Source organism: Nelumbo nucifera, chromosome 3 (genome assembly GCF_055504915.1).
Source record: "Nelumbo nucifera cultivar China Antique chromosome 3, China Antique-T2T, whole genome shotgun sequence".
Taxonomy (NCBI): domain Eukaryota; kingdom Viridiplantae; phylum Streptophyta; class Magnoliopsida; order Proteales; family Nelumbonaceae; genus Nelumbo; species Nelumbo nucifera.
In genome coordinates this window covers 101,555,832-101,568,700 of record NC_142651.1, presented here as the reverse complement: position 1 = coordinate 101,568,700, position 12,869 = coordinate 101,555,832, and the positions used below count along the sequence as shown (strand labels likewise).

At 38.0% G+C, this 12,869-nt stretch overlaps 1 protein-coding gene across 2 annotated transcripts in view; it reads left to right on the top strand.

The window, feature by feature from the left end:
• The window catches only part of LOC104599009 (homeobox protein LUMINIDEPENDENS-like), a 40,827-nt gene that overhangs the window by 15,565 nt on the left and 12,393 nt on the right, over positions 1 to 12,869 (top strand). The window contains exons 3-10 of one of the 2 annotated variants that reach the window (XM_010261371.3): positions 5,359 to 5,489; positions 6,222 to 6,571; positions 6,663 to 6,756; positions 6,837 to 6,930; positions 11,591 to 11,720; positions 11,828 to 11,876; positions 11,957 to 12,000; positions 12,106 to 12,194. In XM_010261371.3, the coding sequence (XP_010259673.1) occupies positions 5,359 to 5,489; positions 6,222 to 6,571; positions 6,663 to 6,756; positions 6,837 to 6,930; positions 11,591 to 11,720; positions 11,828 to 11,876; positions 11,957 to 12,000; positions 12,106 to 12,194 (981 nt within the window). The remainder of the gene's footprint in view (positions 1 to 5,358; positions 5,490 to 6,221; positions 6,572 to 6,662; positions 6,757 to 6,836; positions 6,931 to 11,590; positions 11,721 to 11,827; positions 11,877 to 11,956; positions 12,001 to 12,105; positions 12,195 to 12,869) is intronic. The other variant, XM_088900778.1, reaches the window with a different exon arrangement.

Sequence of the window (12,869 nt, the reverse complement as noted above, 5' to 3'; positions counted from 1 at the left end):
AGATTGTAGGGAAGGAGTGGAAAATTTGAGGCTGGTTGTGAAACTCTTTGAGAGGATGTCCAACTTGAGGATCAATCGTTGGAACCAACATTGAAGAGGATGAATTGAGGCTTTTGGTAGATTCCCTAGGCTGTGAGAAAGGAGAGAGGCCGTTGAATTATTTAGGCTTACCACTAGGAGATAACCCTAGATCTGCTTGCTTTTGGTCTCCGGTGGTGGAATGTAGGAGATAACCCTAGATCTGCTTGCTTTTGGTCTCTGGTGGTGGAATGAATTGAGAAATGCTTGGTGGGGTGGAAAAGGAACTATATCTCATTTGAGGGGTGGGGGGAGAATAACTCTTATCAAGTCTACCCTAGCCAGTGATTTAAAAGGTGTGCCTATGCACATAGGCGAGGTGCGCCTTGCCTAGGTCCTAGGTGTAGCCCTTTCAAAAGGTGCATGCCTGGTGCGCTTTGTGCCCCAGCCCAAGCATGCACCTTTTGAAACTGACGTTTTTTTTTGCTTTTTTTGTGTCTAGAGCCTCTGGACCCCTGTGCCACGCCGCTCAAGGGCTTGTTTGCTCCGCCCTCAAACAACCTAATGTGGACTTGTTTGGGCTTGCCTCAAGGGGTGTGGTACAAAGGCAGCTTGTAGAATCAGGAATGTAATATGTTTTTTTTTGGTGAATAGGAATGTAATATGTTTTACATCACATTAGCTACTTGAAGTAATGCAATTGAGAAAAAAAAGAGATTGTGGGTTTTATATGCTTGAAAATGTTTTATATATTTGATTTTATTTTTAAATTCTCATTTGGATGTGCTTTACATGTTATATTTATGTATTTTAATATTAGATAATAGATTTTTTAAAACATTTATTTTAAAGTTCAAGTTTATATTTTTATTAATATCATGTTTAATAGTTTTTTGATTTTTTTTTTTGCATTTTTGGGAATTTTTTTTATTTTTACCCTTTTTTATTTTTGCGCCTTGCTTAAAAAGGCGTGCGCCTTGTGCCTCGGGCGCAAATTGACCCCTGTGCCTTTTTTGCGCCTTGCGCTTTTAGAACATTGATCCTAGCAAATCGTCCAGTGTACTACATGTCAATGTTTAGGATGCCACAAGGGATAGTGAGGAAAATTGAAAAAATCATGAGGGATTTTCTTTGGGAGCCAAGGGAAACTAAGAAATATCATTTGGTTAGATGGGAAAAGGTGGTGAAATTGAAGGATGAAGGGGGCTTGGGAATTGGTAATGTTAGATTGAAGAATAAGGCCTTGCTTGGTAAATGGCTTTGGAGGTTTCCAAGCGAAAATGAGAAATTATGGCACAAACTTGTGGCAAGCATTCATGACTTGTTGAGCAATGGGTGGGATGTTGGATTTCTTCGTAGGGCCACCTTGGCTGCTCCCTGGAAAGCTATCCATGATTTTCTCCCTACCTTCCTAAACCATATCAGGTATGACTTATCTTCTGGTAGTAAAATTAGATTTTGGGAGGATGTATGGATTGGGGATACTCCTTTGTGTGAGAAATTTCCTTCTCTCTTTGATCTTTCCAGATTCAAGGATAGGCCTATTTCAGATTTACTAAGTCAACCTTCTCTGGGTTGAATTGGAACTTCGGCTTTAATTCAACCTTAGAGAGTATGAATTTCTTGTAGTGTCTGAGCTGTTAGGCTTGCTGAACTCATTGTTCTTGGGAGAAGGCAGTTCAGATTCTAGGATTTGGGGTCCTAATTCTGACGGGTCGTTTTCTTGTAAATCCTTTCTACACTCGTTGGTTGCCACCTCTTCTCATCCTTTCCCAGTCAAAGAAATTTGGTGCCCTCCCATTCCCCCTAAAATCAATGCTTTTTGTTGGGAAGTATTTCATGGTTGTATTAATACTTTTGATGTACTTCAAAGAAAAAGACCAAATTGGTGTTTGTCCCCCAACTGGTGTGTCCTGTGTAAGATGAATGTTCAGACTGTTTTCCGCCTTCTAATCTCTCGTCCTTTTGTCAGTTTTATTTGGAATTGGTTTACTTCCCTTTTTGAGTGCAGGTGGTCTTCTCTTGATAGATTGGAAGGTTTATTCAGCCCTATTGGTATTAGTAGCATGACAAGGAGGGGTAAGATCCTATTGGAGATGTAGCACTACTTTGGACTATCTGGGAGGAAAGAAATGCAAGAATATTTGAAGGAAAAATGTAAGGAAGCCTTGGTTGAAACAATAACATTGAGGGTGGCACAGTGGGCAAAAAGCTTAAAGATGTTTTCAGTTTTTAAGGTTGAAGACTTCTTTAGGGTTTGGGGACTTATTGCTGCCTCTTCATCTACAAGACAACAACTTTTTGAGGCATGGTCTCCTCCAACAGATGGCTGGAAGAAGTTGAACTTTGATGGGAGTTGTGTGGGTAATCCAGGCCCCTCAGGCATTGGGGGGGCATTAGAGATGAAGATGGAAACATCATTGCTTTGTACTCCAGTCCTGTGGAGCAAGGCAATGTGGCAAGGGCAGAGTTTCTAGCTGCAGTGGGGTTGAGAAGGCTAAAGAGTTGGGTATTAATAGACTGATCATCGAGGGAGACTTAAAAACTGTGATAAAATGGTTGCAGAAAGGGGAAGAGGTGACATGGCAGCTGAAGAATGAATTCCAAAGATTTAAATGGTTGTAAGGGACATGACAATCCAGGTGGGATGGGTGAGGAGATCGGCCAACAGTTTGGCTGATTGCTTAGCAAAGCAGAGGGTTCAAAGAACACATGTTTTGGGTACATTTGTAATTTTGTCTTGGGTCAGCTTCTAAAGCTGGTTTCTTTCACAACTTCTTGTTGTACCATATTTTTTCCAATTAATGAAATCATTTCAGAGTTATTGAAAAAAAATGTCTAAAGGGTTGTATCTCAGCAGTAAACTTTCTGGTCCTAGTTAATGGAACTGCCTATGCCCCCCCCCCCCCCCACCAAGAGGCTTATATCACATAGTAGATCCACTTTCAGCCTTTTTGTTCATTCTGGTGGGGGTTTTATTTAGTAGGCTTATACCTAGAGCTGACCTAGCATGGGCTATTATGATTTTGAAGATTGGGAGGGAGGGCATAGTAGTATTAAACCTTCAGTTTGCTAATGATGTTATTTATTGATGATCAAGGCTTAGAACTGGTAAAAAATATATACAACCTGATCCTAATTGTTGAAAGAGAATCCTTGGGCTTGAAGTAAATCTTGGAATGGGCAGTTTGTCTGGGATTAGTCCTTGATGACAAAGACTTAACAAGTTGAGGGTAGGGGTGCTCATGGTTCGGTTAACCGAACTGTGGGGTAATTTTCTGGACCGAACCGATAGGTTTGGTTTTTACATTCAACCGAACTGATACAACCGGTCGATCGGTTAATCAGTGGACCAGTTAACCGAGGTTCGGTTTTTCAGTTTTTTTATGCCCTTAAAATAAAAAAGGAAAAACACGATAATTGGGATCGTTGGTGTTGTTGAGATGCATTAGCCTCTAACCCGCAGCCGAGCTTCTAGTGTTGCAGAACGCTGGTGTCGGAGGCCGTCGGTGAATTGGTTGGAGGGCAGAGCGCCAAAGGCCAGAACCCAAAGGGCCAGAGAGAGTTCGAGAGGCGTGAGAGAGAGAGAGAGAGCAGAGAGAGACTGAGAGGTGAGAGAGCTCAGAGAGGGATTGAAAGGCGAGAGAGAGAGTTCAGAGAGGGACTGAGAGGCGAGAGAGAGAGAGAGAGCTCAGAGGGAGAGAGGGAGTATGAGAGAGATCTCAGAGGGAGAGAGGGAGTATGAGAGAGTGAGAGTCCGAGAGAGAGAGGGAAAGAAAGGCCTACGTAGCGGCCAACGGGTGTCAATCTGTCAAACGACTCAGACTGTTAGGCAGTGAGGCAGGCTGGCGAACCTGTCTCAGCTCTCAGTTCGGCAGTTTGAACACTCTCAGATTGTCAAACGTTTTTATCACTTTTTATTAGATTTTTTAAAAAATAAAATGTAATATATATAATATTATATAAAAATATATATCGGTTGGTTCAGTTAATCAGCGGTTTTTTAAATGGTTAGCCAAAACCGGACCGAAACTTTTGGTTTTCTGAAAACATCGAACCGACCGGTTTGGTTAATCAATTTTTCGATTCGGTTTCGGTCGGTTTGGTTTTTCGGTTTTTTTTGCTCACCCCTTAGTTGAGGGGTTTTGGACCCTTGTGTATCGTTTGTTTGGCTTTTCTTAGGTAGGCTTTGTATTAACCACTTTGAAGTTTGAAGCATTAATTATACCCTTGTACTCAGTTATGCTGATAGGTTTTTTAGCTGAAAAAAAAAAAACTAAAGAAGCTCTTTTCATCTTGTTAATGAAAAAAAAATATAGCCATTTGGGAAGCTTCAGCTCCTTTGAAAGATAAATTCTTTTTGTGGGTGTCTCCAAAAGGGAAGTGTCTTACCAAGGAAATGCTGATAAGGAGGGGTTTCAGTCTTGCAGATGTGAATTGTCCTCTGTGCAATATGCTACCGGAATCCACTGTGGCTTCTCGGCAGTGGTGTAGCAGCACTTTCTTAGAGCAGTTAACCTGGTTTGGGTTTGGCCTGAATCAATCCTCTCTATTTCAAGGGTGGAGAGTCCAAGGAATGTCCAAAGAAGGAAAGCTTGTGTGATCTGTGATTCCAGCTGCAGTTATGTGGGCAATCTGGTTAGAAAGGAATAACAGGTTATTTGAACAGAAAGCCAATTCTGAGGCTGGGGTGATCAACTTTGTAATGGAAGAGCTGAGGAGCTGGTTGTCTATTTCTGATATGTTTAAAGAAGTGTTTTGCTCCGGTTCTTTTCTGAGGGTGAATTTTTTTGGGGGGCTTTAATTCTGATTGTATAGCCTCTTGTACAGATCTTTATACTTTTGATACTTAATACATACTTTACCTTACCTTTAAAAAAAAAAGTTATAGCCATTGAAATTTCTTTTAAGCTTTCCACACTTGCAGAAAAAGGATTACAACAATGATGTTTGGTGAGTTGGTGTCCTTGAAGTTCACAGTTATTTCTTGAGGTTCTTTGAGATTATTGTCATAGGAAAGTTGATAGTTTTACACTTGAACTTAAAGTATCCTTGTTTTGAACAGATACTTTTTCCCTGCTTATTTATGGAAGTTTGTTTCAAGAGTCGATAGTATTTATAACAGAAAAACACTGAGCCCAACACTGTTAAAGTGTCCTTGTTTCAGAGCAATGCCTGATTATTTCTGTCTATTTATGAGAGGTTGTCTTGGTATCTTTCATGAAGTTTTCTCTTTTTCCTATACTACATTTACATTTTTTCTCATTATTGATATAAATGATGACGTTTCTGCAACCACAAGTAGCCACCTCCTAATCAAGTTACTTTTTTCCCCCCCAGGAAAACGACCAAGGGATTTGCTAAACCCCAAGGCCGTGAAATATATGCAATCAGTTTTCTCTATTAAAGATACAATTAGCAAGAAGGAATCTCGTGAAATCAGTGCTCTTTCTGGTGTTACGGTCACACAGGTTGTTGTTTCTCTTATATATGCCTTTCTATCTGCCACAGCTTCTTGTTCACACTTTGGCTGCTAATTGAATGATATTCACTGATGCTTGTAGAGTTTTAAATTCCTGGAGTGGGGGATCTTTATCAGTTTCTGTTCTAAAATTTTGAATTTTAAATCTCCAGTTGTCTTACATGTCACCGTAAGCCATCTTTCAGTCTTGCCACTTGATATGCCTAACAACAATGACAACTCGTTATCTGTTTAACCTGATCTAAAACATCTTGATATATTTCTGTTGTTGAAAAATGTGGTTGTTTTTTATTGTACTTATTCTTTTGAACTACAGCTCCTGCTTAGTTTATGTTTTGAACTACTTGTACCATGGAAAATAGATATTAGATTTATATCTCGTCTCTGGGAAGAACATCTACAACACCCTTAAGAAGAAGCAATCTGTTACAAGTTGAAGGGGCTTGAAGGGCTATGGGCAGACTGTAAAGGACATGGGTTGAAGTGGTAAGAAATGATTTAAGCGGTCATAATTTAACAATGGATATGATACTGAACAGTATTGAATGGAAAAACAGGATTCATGTAGCCGACATCATATAGTTGGGACACGGTTTAGATGATGACGATCTTGTCTTTTGGGATTACTTCACTTCTTCAACTTGGAGGGTGTTTTAGAAGTTTGTTTTGCCAAATTAGATCATTAGATTGCTTACTTCCATAATTTATTTACTGATTACAGGTTCGGGAGTTCTTTGCTAATCAGCGTTCAAGGGTTAGGAAGCTTGTCCGCTTGTCAAAGGACAAGGTGATCAAATCCAAGGCATGCAATGCATCTCAGGATGAGTTCTCCACCAATTCTGATCCTGTCATGCCTATTTGTCCAATTCCTTTGAACTCTGTGGCCCCTGACACTGTTCAAGAAGCACCATCTTGCTCATCACAGGATGAAACTATATCAGGCATAGACAGCTCTGATAAAAACTTCCTTGAAAATATTTTTAATTTGATGAGGAAAGAAGAAACGTTTTCTGGGCAGGTGAAGCTGATGGAGTGGGTACTGCAGATACAAAATGCTTCTGTATTACTTTGGTACAGAACAGGCACTTTTCTGATCTTGTGAAGATAAAGATGCTCCAAATGTTTTATTAGCTCACAAAAGTATTTCCCTTTATATTTTCAGGTTTTTAACTAAAGATGGCCTTATGATTTTAGCAAATTGGTTGAGCCAAGCAGTTTTAGAGGAACAAACAACAGTTCTTCTTGTCATTTTTAAGGTGCATTCTTGGTTGCTCTATTGGTCTTATTTTCTCTGAGTAGTATGAAATTTAGACTAGATTGTAATGGCTCTGTGTAGGTTCTTTGTCACCTGCCATTGCATAAAGCTCTGCCAGTACACATGTCTGCTATATTGCAAACTGTTAACAGGTTGCGGTTTTACCGGACATCAGGTGTGTATTAGTTTAAACATTTATTCGCATCTCTCTCTCTCTCTCATCTCTCTCTCTGCCAGTACACATGTCTGCCAATCCATGCATATGCATGTATGCACTTGCACACAGAAATGCTGTGCTCATTTCTATATAATAATCTTTTCCATAGGATAATACTACATCCCTTTACCTGTTTAGAATAGGGTCTTGCATATTTTGGCTTGGATAGCTTTTCCCTCTTATTTCTTTTTGTTGGGGGGGGGGGGGGGGGGGCAGGGATAATAAAGGCAAGTAGCCCATGTTGGTCCCAGCTATTTGGTGTCTCAGACCTAATGTTTTTTTTTCTTTTTCACAAAGTGGTCACTGTCAGACTTGAACCTGCGTTCCTATGCTTGCTAGTGCGAGATTTACCACTACACCAAGCAAACACTCCTTATGGTTGGCCATAATATGGAGAAGTTATTGATTTAATTTGTTTTTCAGCTGTCTGCTTGTTGCTAAGGTGATCTTACTGCATTTTTTTTTTTTTTGTAAAACTAAAAGCAGAAACAGAATCTGGAGTTCTGTATGTAGTTGGTTTTTTTATTTGCGTATCTCCAAAGGACCATATAGTTTTCAATTTGTATATGATAAGCTACTTTGGTGTCAGCAAGCCAAGTTGTAAATTTGCATCTATATTTCAAAAAGCTAGAGGTCACTGTAGCATTTGTTATTGTCACCTTAGAGTGGAAGAAATCATGGTTTGTGTGACACTAAGACAAATCATGGAAGGGTAAAAAAGTTAAAGAAATTGATGGCTACAAATTATATACACGGGAGAAGTAAATAATGGAATTGGAGTAACAATAATAGTAGATAAAGATCTAAAAAAATGAAACTGTAACTGTTAAAAGAATTGGAGATAGAATACTTTTAATTTGACTTGTTTTAGGTGAGGAAATCATCAACACAGTTGGTGCTTGTGCACCTCAAGTGGGTTTAGAGGAAACATCAAAATACAATTTTGGGAAACCTAAGAAAGATAAATTCAAGAAATACCAAATGAAAAGAATATTTTTATAGGAGAAAACCTAAATGGGCATGTGGAGAAAAGAAGTGTGGGAGTGAAACAAAAGATACAATCTTAGAATTTGCAATAGCTTATGATATGGCAACTTTAAACACATTTTTCAGAAAGAAGGATAAACACCTAATGACATTTAAAAGTGGACCAAACATAAGATAGATTTTTCCTTACTAGGACAACAAAACGAATGGTGTAAGGATTGCAAAGCTATTCTAGATGAAAGCTTAACCACACAACATAGATTAGTGGTGGTAGATGTGGGCACTAGATAATGGAAGAGAAATAGGTAATAGAATAGGTGTCCAAAAATTAGGTGGGAAAACCAGTACAATTTAGAGACAGGCTGATAGTAGAAAGAAAATAAAATTTTGATTAGAGACACTAATGACATGTGGTTTGAAATGGCAAATAAAGAAAGTAGCAAAGGACATTTTAGGAGAATCTGAAGGGAAATGGATAAGTGCTAAAGAAGCTTGGTGGTCAAATGGAGAAATTCAAAATATAATCAGATTAAAACAGGCATATTACAAAGATTGACAAAAACTAAAAATGGAGAAAACTTGGAAAAATATAAAACCATAAGAAAGAAACTTAAAAAAGAAAGTGAAATTAAATTTAAGTCGTATGATGAACTCAATCATACATTAGGCACTAAAGAGGGAGAAAGAGAAAATTTTAAACTAGCAAAGATGAGAGAAAGGAAGGCAGCGATTTAAACCATGCTAGATGCATTAAAGTGAAAGATCAAATTGTCTTGGTAAAATATAAGGAAATAAAAAAGGTGGAGAAGCTATTTTGAAAAATTATAAAATGAAACATTGTGCAGGGCACTAACGGAGGAGATATTAGTAATCTTAATAGTGTTAAAAATAAATTTATCAAAAAAGTAGTGTTAAAAATAACATGTACCATCATGTAGAGGTAGGTTTATTATGAAAGGAAAGAGGTGCACAAGATGAAGAAGGGGAGGGTGTTAGGACCTGATGGTATTCCGATAGAAGTGTGGAAAGGTATGGGAGGGGTAGGCTTATTAAGCTATTCAATAAGATATGGAATAAAACAAGATACCCGATGAATGGGAAAAGAGTAATATGATGCCTATATTTTAGAACAAATGCTACATACAAAGTTGTAACAACTATTGGGGGATTAAACTCATGAGCCACACTATGAAACTTTGGAAGAGAATAATTGAGCAAAGGTTATGACATGAAATATTTGGAGTTGGATCTTTTCTTTGTTTGGATGCAGGTGGAATCTGTCCTCAGAATTAAGTCAGCTGTTCGATCCTTCTTGTTTTGTGTGGCCTACAAAAAAAGAAAAAATGATGTGGAGATGTATTAGAGCAGCAGCCTTGTGGACAATTTGGGAAGAAAGGAATGCTAGGGTGTTCAAAGAAAAGGAAAGAAGCTTACAAACTGTTGAGGATTGTATATTGACTAGAGCCTTTCATTGGCTAAGAACTTTGGACTTCTTTCATACGTTTTCCTTTGATGACATCTGGAGTAACTGGAAGGCGGTAGCCACTAGTCATATGAGGAGGGACAAGGCAGCTGCAGTGTGGAAGCCTCCGCCTGAAGGTTGGGCAAGGCTGAATTTTGATGGTAGTAGCCAAGGAAACCCAGGCCCTTCGGGGATTGGAGGGGTGCTGAGAGATAGAGAGAGCAACATCCTAGCTTTGTTTTCAGGCCCTGTGGAAATAAGAGACTCAAATAGAGCAGAGATCTTAGCGGCTGTACAAGGCATCCAGATTGCTGAACGGTTAGGAGTTCAACACTTGATAGTTGAAGGAGACTCTAAAATTGTTGTGGGATGGCTGATAAAGCCAGCTTCAGCTATGTGGCGATATGGAGATTTATTGAGGAAAGTCAATTGGCTCACAAGAAATATGACAGTTACCTCTCTTTGGTTAGAAAGATCAGCAAATTCCTTAGCGGATGGACTAGCTAAGCAAGGGGTTTCAAGGGATCATTTGTTTTGGGCTGCTATGTAATTTTATTTCTGCTTATCCAGTTCTTAATTGATGTAATACTTTGTTAGAAGAGGTAACATCTTGTGCCTCTTCATGGGTTTCCTGTATTGCCTTATATTCTGATTTAATAAATTATTTTCATTCATCAAAAAAAGGTTATGACATGAAACAAGTATATCAAAGAACCAATTTGGGTTTATTTTAGAGAGAAGAAAAGGGATCTTCATATGATGTTCATTGATCTAGAGAAATCATATGATAGAGTCCTTAAGGGAGATAATATGGAGGGTCTTGGAAAAGAAAGGAGTTCCAAATAGGTATATAAACCTAATTAAGGATATGCATGAGGGTGCAACAATCAATGTTAGAAGACCTCTAGGAAAGACATCAGATTTTATAACTAATATGGGTCTTCACCAAGGTTCAACACTTTGTCTTATTTATTTGCGCTGTCATATATGAATTGTCTAAGCATGTTCAAGAGGAGGTCCCATGGTGCATGTTGCTTGCTGATGACATCGTTTTACTTGATGAAACTAATGAATGATTAAATGCGAAGTTAAGTTTATGGACCAATATCTTAAAAACAAGGGGTTTTGAAATAAGTAGGACCAAAACAGAATATATGATATGTTAATTTAATAATAAAAGAGTGCAGATCAGGGCACACTTAGGATTGAAGACCAAGAGATAACTCGATGCAACATTTTCCTGTATTTTAGTTCGATAATTCATAACAAGGGAGAGATTGAGGAGGGTGTCACCCATAGAATTAGAACATGATGGGGAAAATGGGCAGGTTCATCTGGAGTCTTATGCGATAGATAAATACCACTTGGATTAAATGGAAAATTTTATAAAACAGTTGGTGTATGGATCAGAGTGTTGGGCAGTCAAGAAACATGTCCAAAAATGAGCGTGGTAGAAATGTGTATGCTGAGATGGATGAGCAGAAAAGGTAGAAGGGATGGGGCCAAAAATGAAGTCATTTGAAGGAACCTAAGAGTAGCTCCAATAGGTGGTAAAATGAGAGGAAGTAGATTAAGATGGTTTGGTCACATGTATAGAAGACCACTGACAGCACCTATAAGAAGTGGTCTGTTGCAAGCTGAAGGGGTTAGAAGGGCTAGGGGTAGATCAAAAAGGACATTGGTTGAAGTAGCAATAAATGATTTAAGTTCTCATAATTAAACACTGGATATGACATCGAATAGAGTGGAATGGCGAAATAGACTCGTGTAGCTCTTCATATAGTTGGGGTGAGTCTTGGATGATGATACCTTTAATTTGGGATCAAATTTGAAATTTCATTTTTCTATGCCCAAATTGGAGGTAAAAATCTGCTGCCTGCAGAACTTGGTAATTGAAATGAACTTTGGCAAACCAGTGGGTTTTGAAAGCAGGAAATTATGACCTATAGGAAGTTAGCAGGAAACTGGCTCAGCAATCATCTAACTTTTTTTTTTTTTTTTTAATTTGTGAATATCTGTCCTGAAGAACTTTCTGGGAATTGCATACTTTTTTTGATGTCTTGATGAGTTTTTATTATTTTATTCTGCAAGAAAGATGTTCTGTTCATCAGCGGTCTTTCTGAATTTTTATCAGTCTTTTGAAACTCATATATCTGATTTGAAGATCAGACATATCGAACAGGGCAAGGGTTCTATTGTTGAGATGGAGCAAACTATTTGTGAGAAGCCAAGCTCTAAAGAAACCTACTTCCATTAATTCACCCAGTGAAGCACATCAAGAGATAATCAGAAAGTTGAGGCATGTTTTATCACTTCTTATGCTTGTTCTATGTGTGTGTGTGTGTGTGTGTGTGTGCATGTGCGTATGCTCCTTTTGTCCATTTGTCTAACTTCAGTCATGTGCAGGATTGGTGAGACTCTCAGTGATGAGGCATGGAAGTCAAAAGATATTCCTGTATGTGCTTTGTGTTATAAATGATTCCTGCAACCCATGGTACCCTGTTATGAAATCTTGTTCTTATTCCTTTTCTGCAGGGGGAGATTCTCACTCTCACTTTTGAAAGTTCAGAGACAAACAGGTATGCTTATTATGCTTCTAATTATTTTCTGAGGCCATACCTCAGTTCAACTTCAGCTATAATTATTTTCCAATGTTGTTAACACCAAGCTTGAACTTCATTCAGGGATTTGCAACCACTTCAATCTGCAAAACTACTCCTTGCATCTGCAGATGATTCAAACAGGAAGCAAACAAGGGGCATATTATCAAAACGTATCCTTATTACTTCTCTGTTTCTTTTAACAACAACAACACAAATTTTAAAGCCCCAGTAAAGCCAGGGGAAATGGAATATTAAATGCTAAGTGGTCATAAATATTGCTTTTGTATAACATTCCTAGATAATACTAAAATAAGTTTGTAAAATCAAGGAAAATCATAATAATGTGCTCTACATATTGGTGAACCTCTGATAACCTTAGCCCTCATGTAAGCTCAAGATATGAAAGTCCTCTTTTCGTCTTTTATTAAATCAGTGGACATATAACAGTATAAGAAAAATGTTGGAATCAGGAATGAACTTGGTGATTAGTTTCACTTTCAGTAACACTTCCTAGGAAAAAACTTACACAGAATGTGCAAAACCAATACACTTCTTTGTAGGGTGCTTGAAAATTTTGTTCAACCTACAAGTACTTTCAATCAGTTCAAAGCCCAAGATACAAATTCAATTTTTACATTATTTGGGAGCTAACCTGGTGGTTAATTATTATGAAAAGTTTGATATATTGAAGATTATTAAAAGATAAATATATAAATAAATCTTTGGGGTGTTGAATGCAGATTGCTTTTGCCTTGTGGACTGCTGCAGGATGAATAATAAATTAAATTTGTATAACACCAGGAATATGAAACAGATAAGTTATGTTTTACATATTAGTTTTCTTC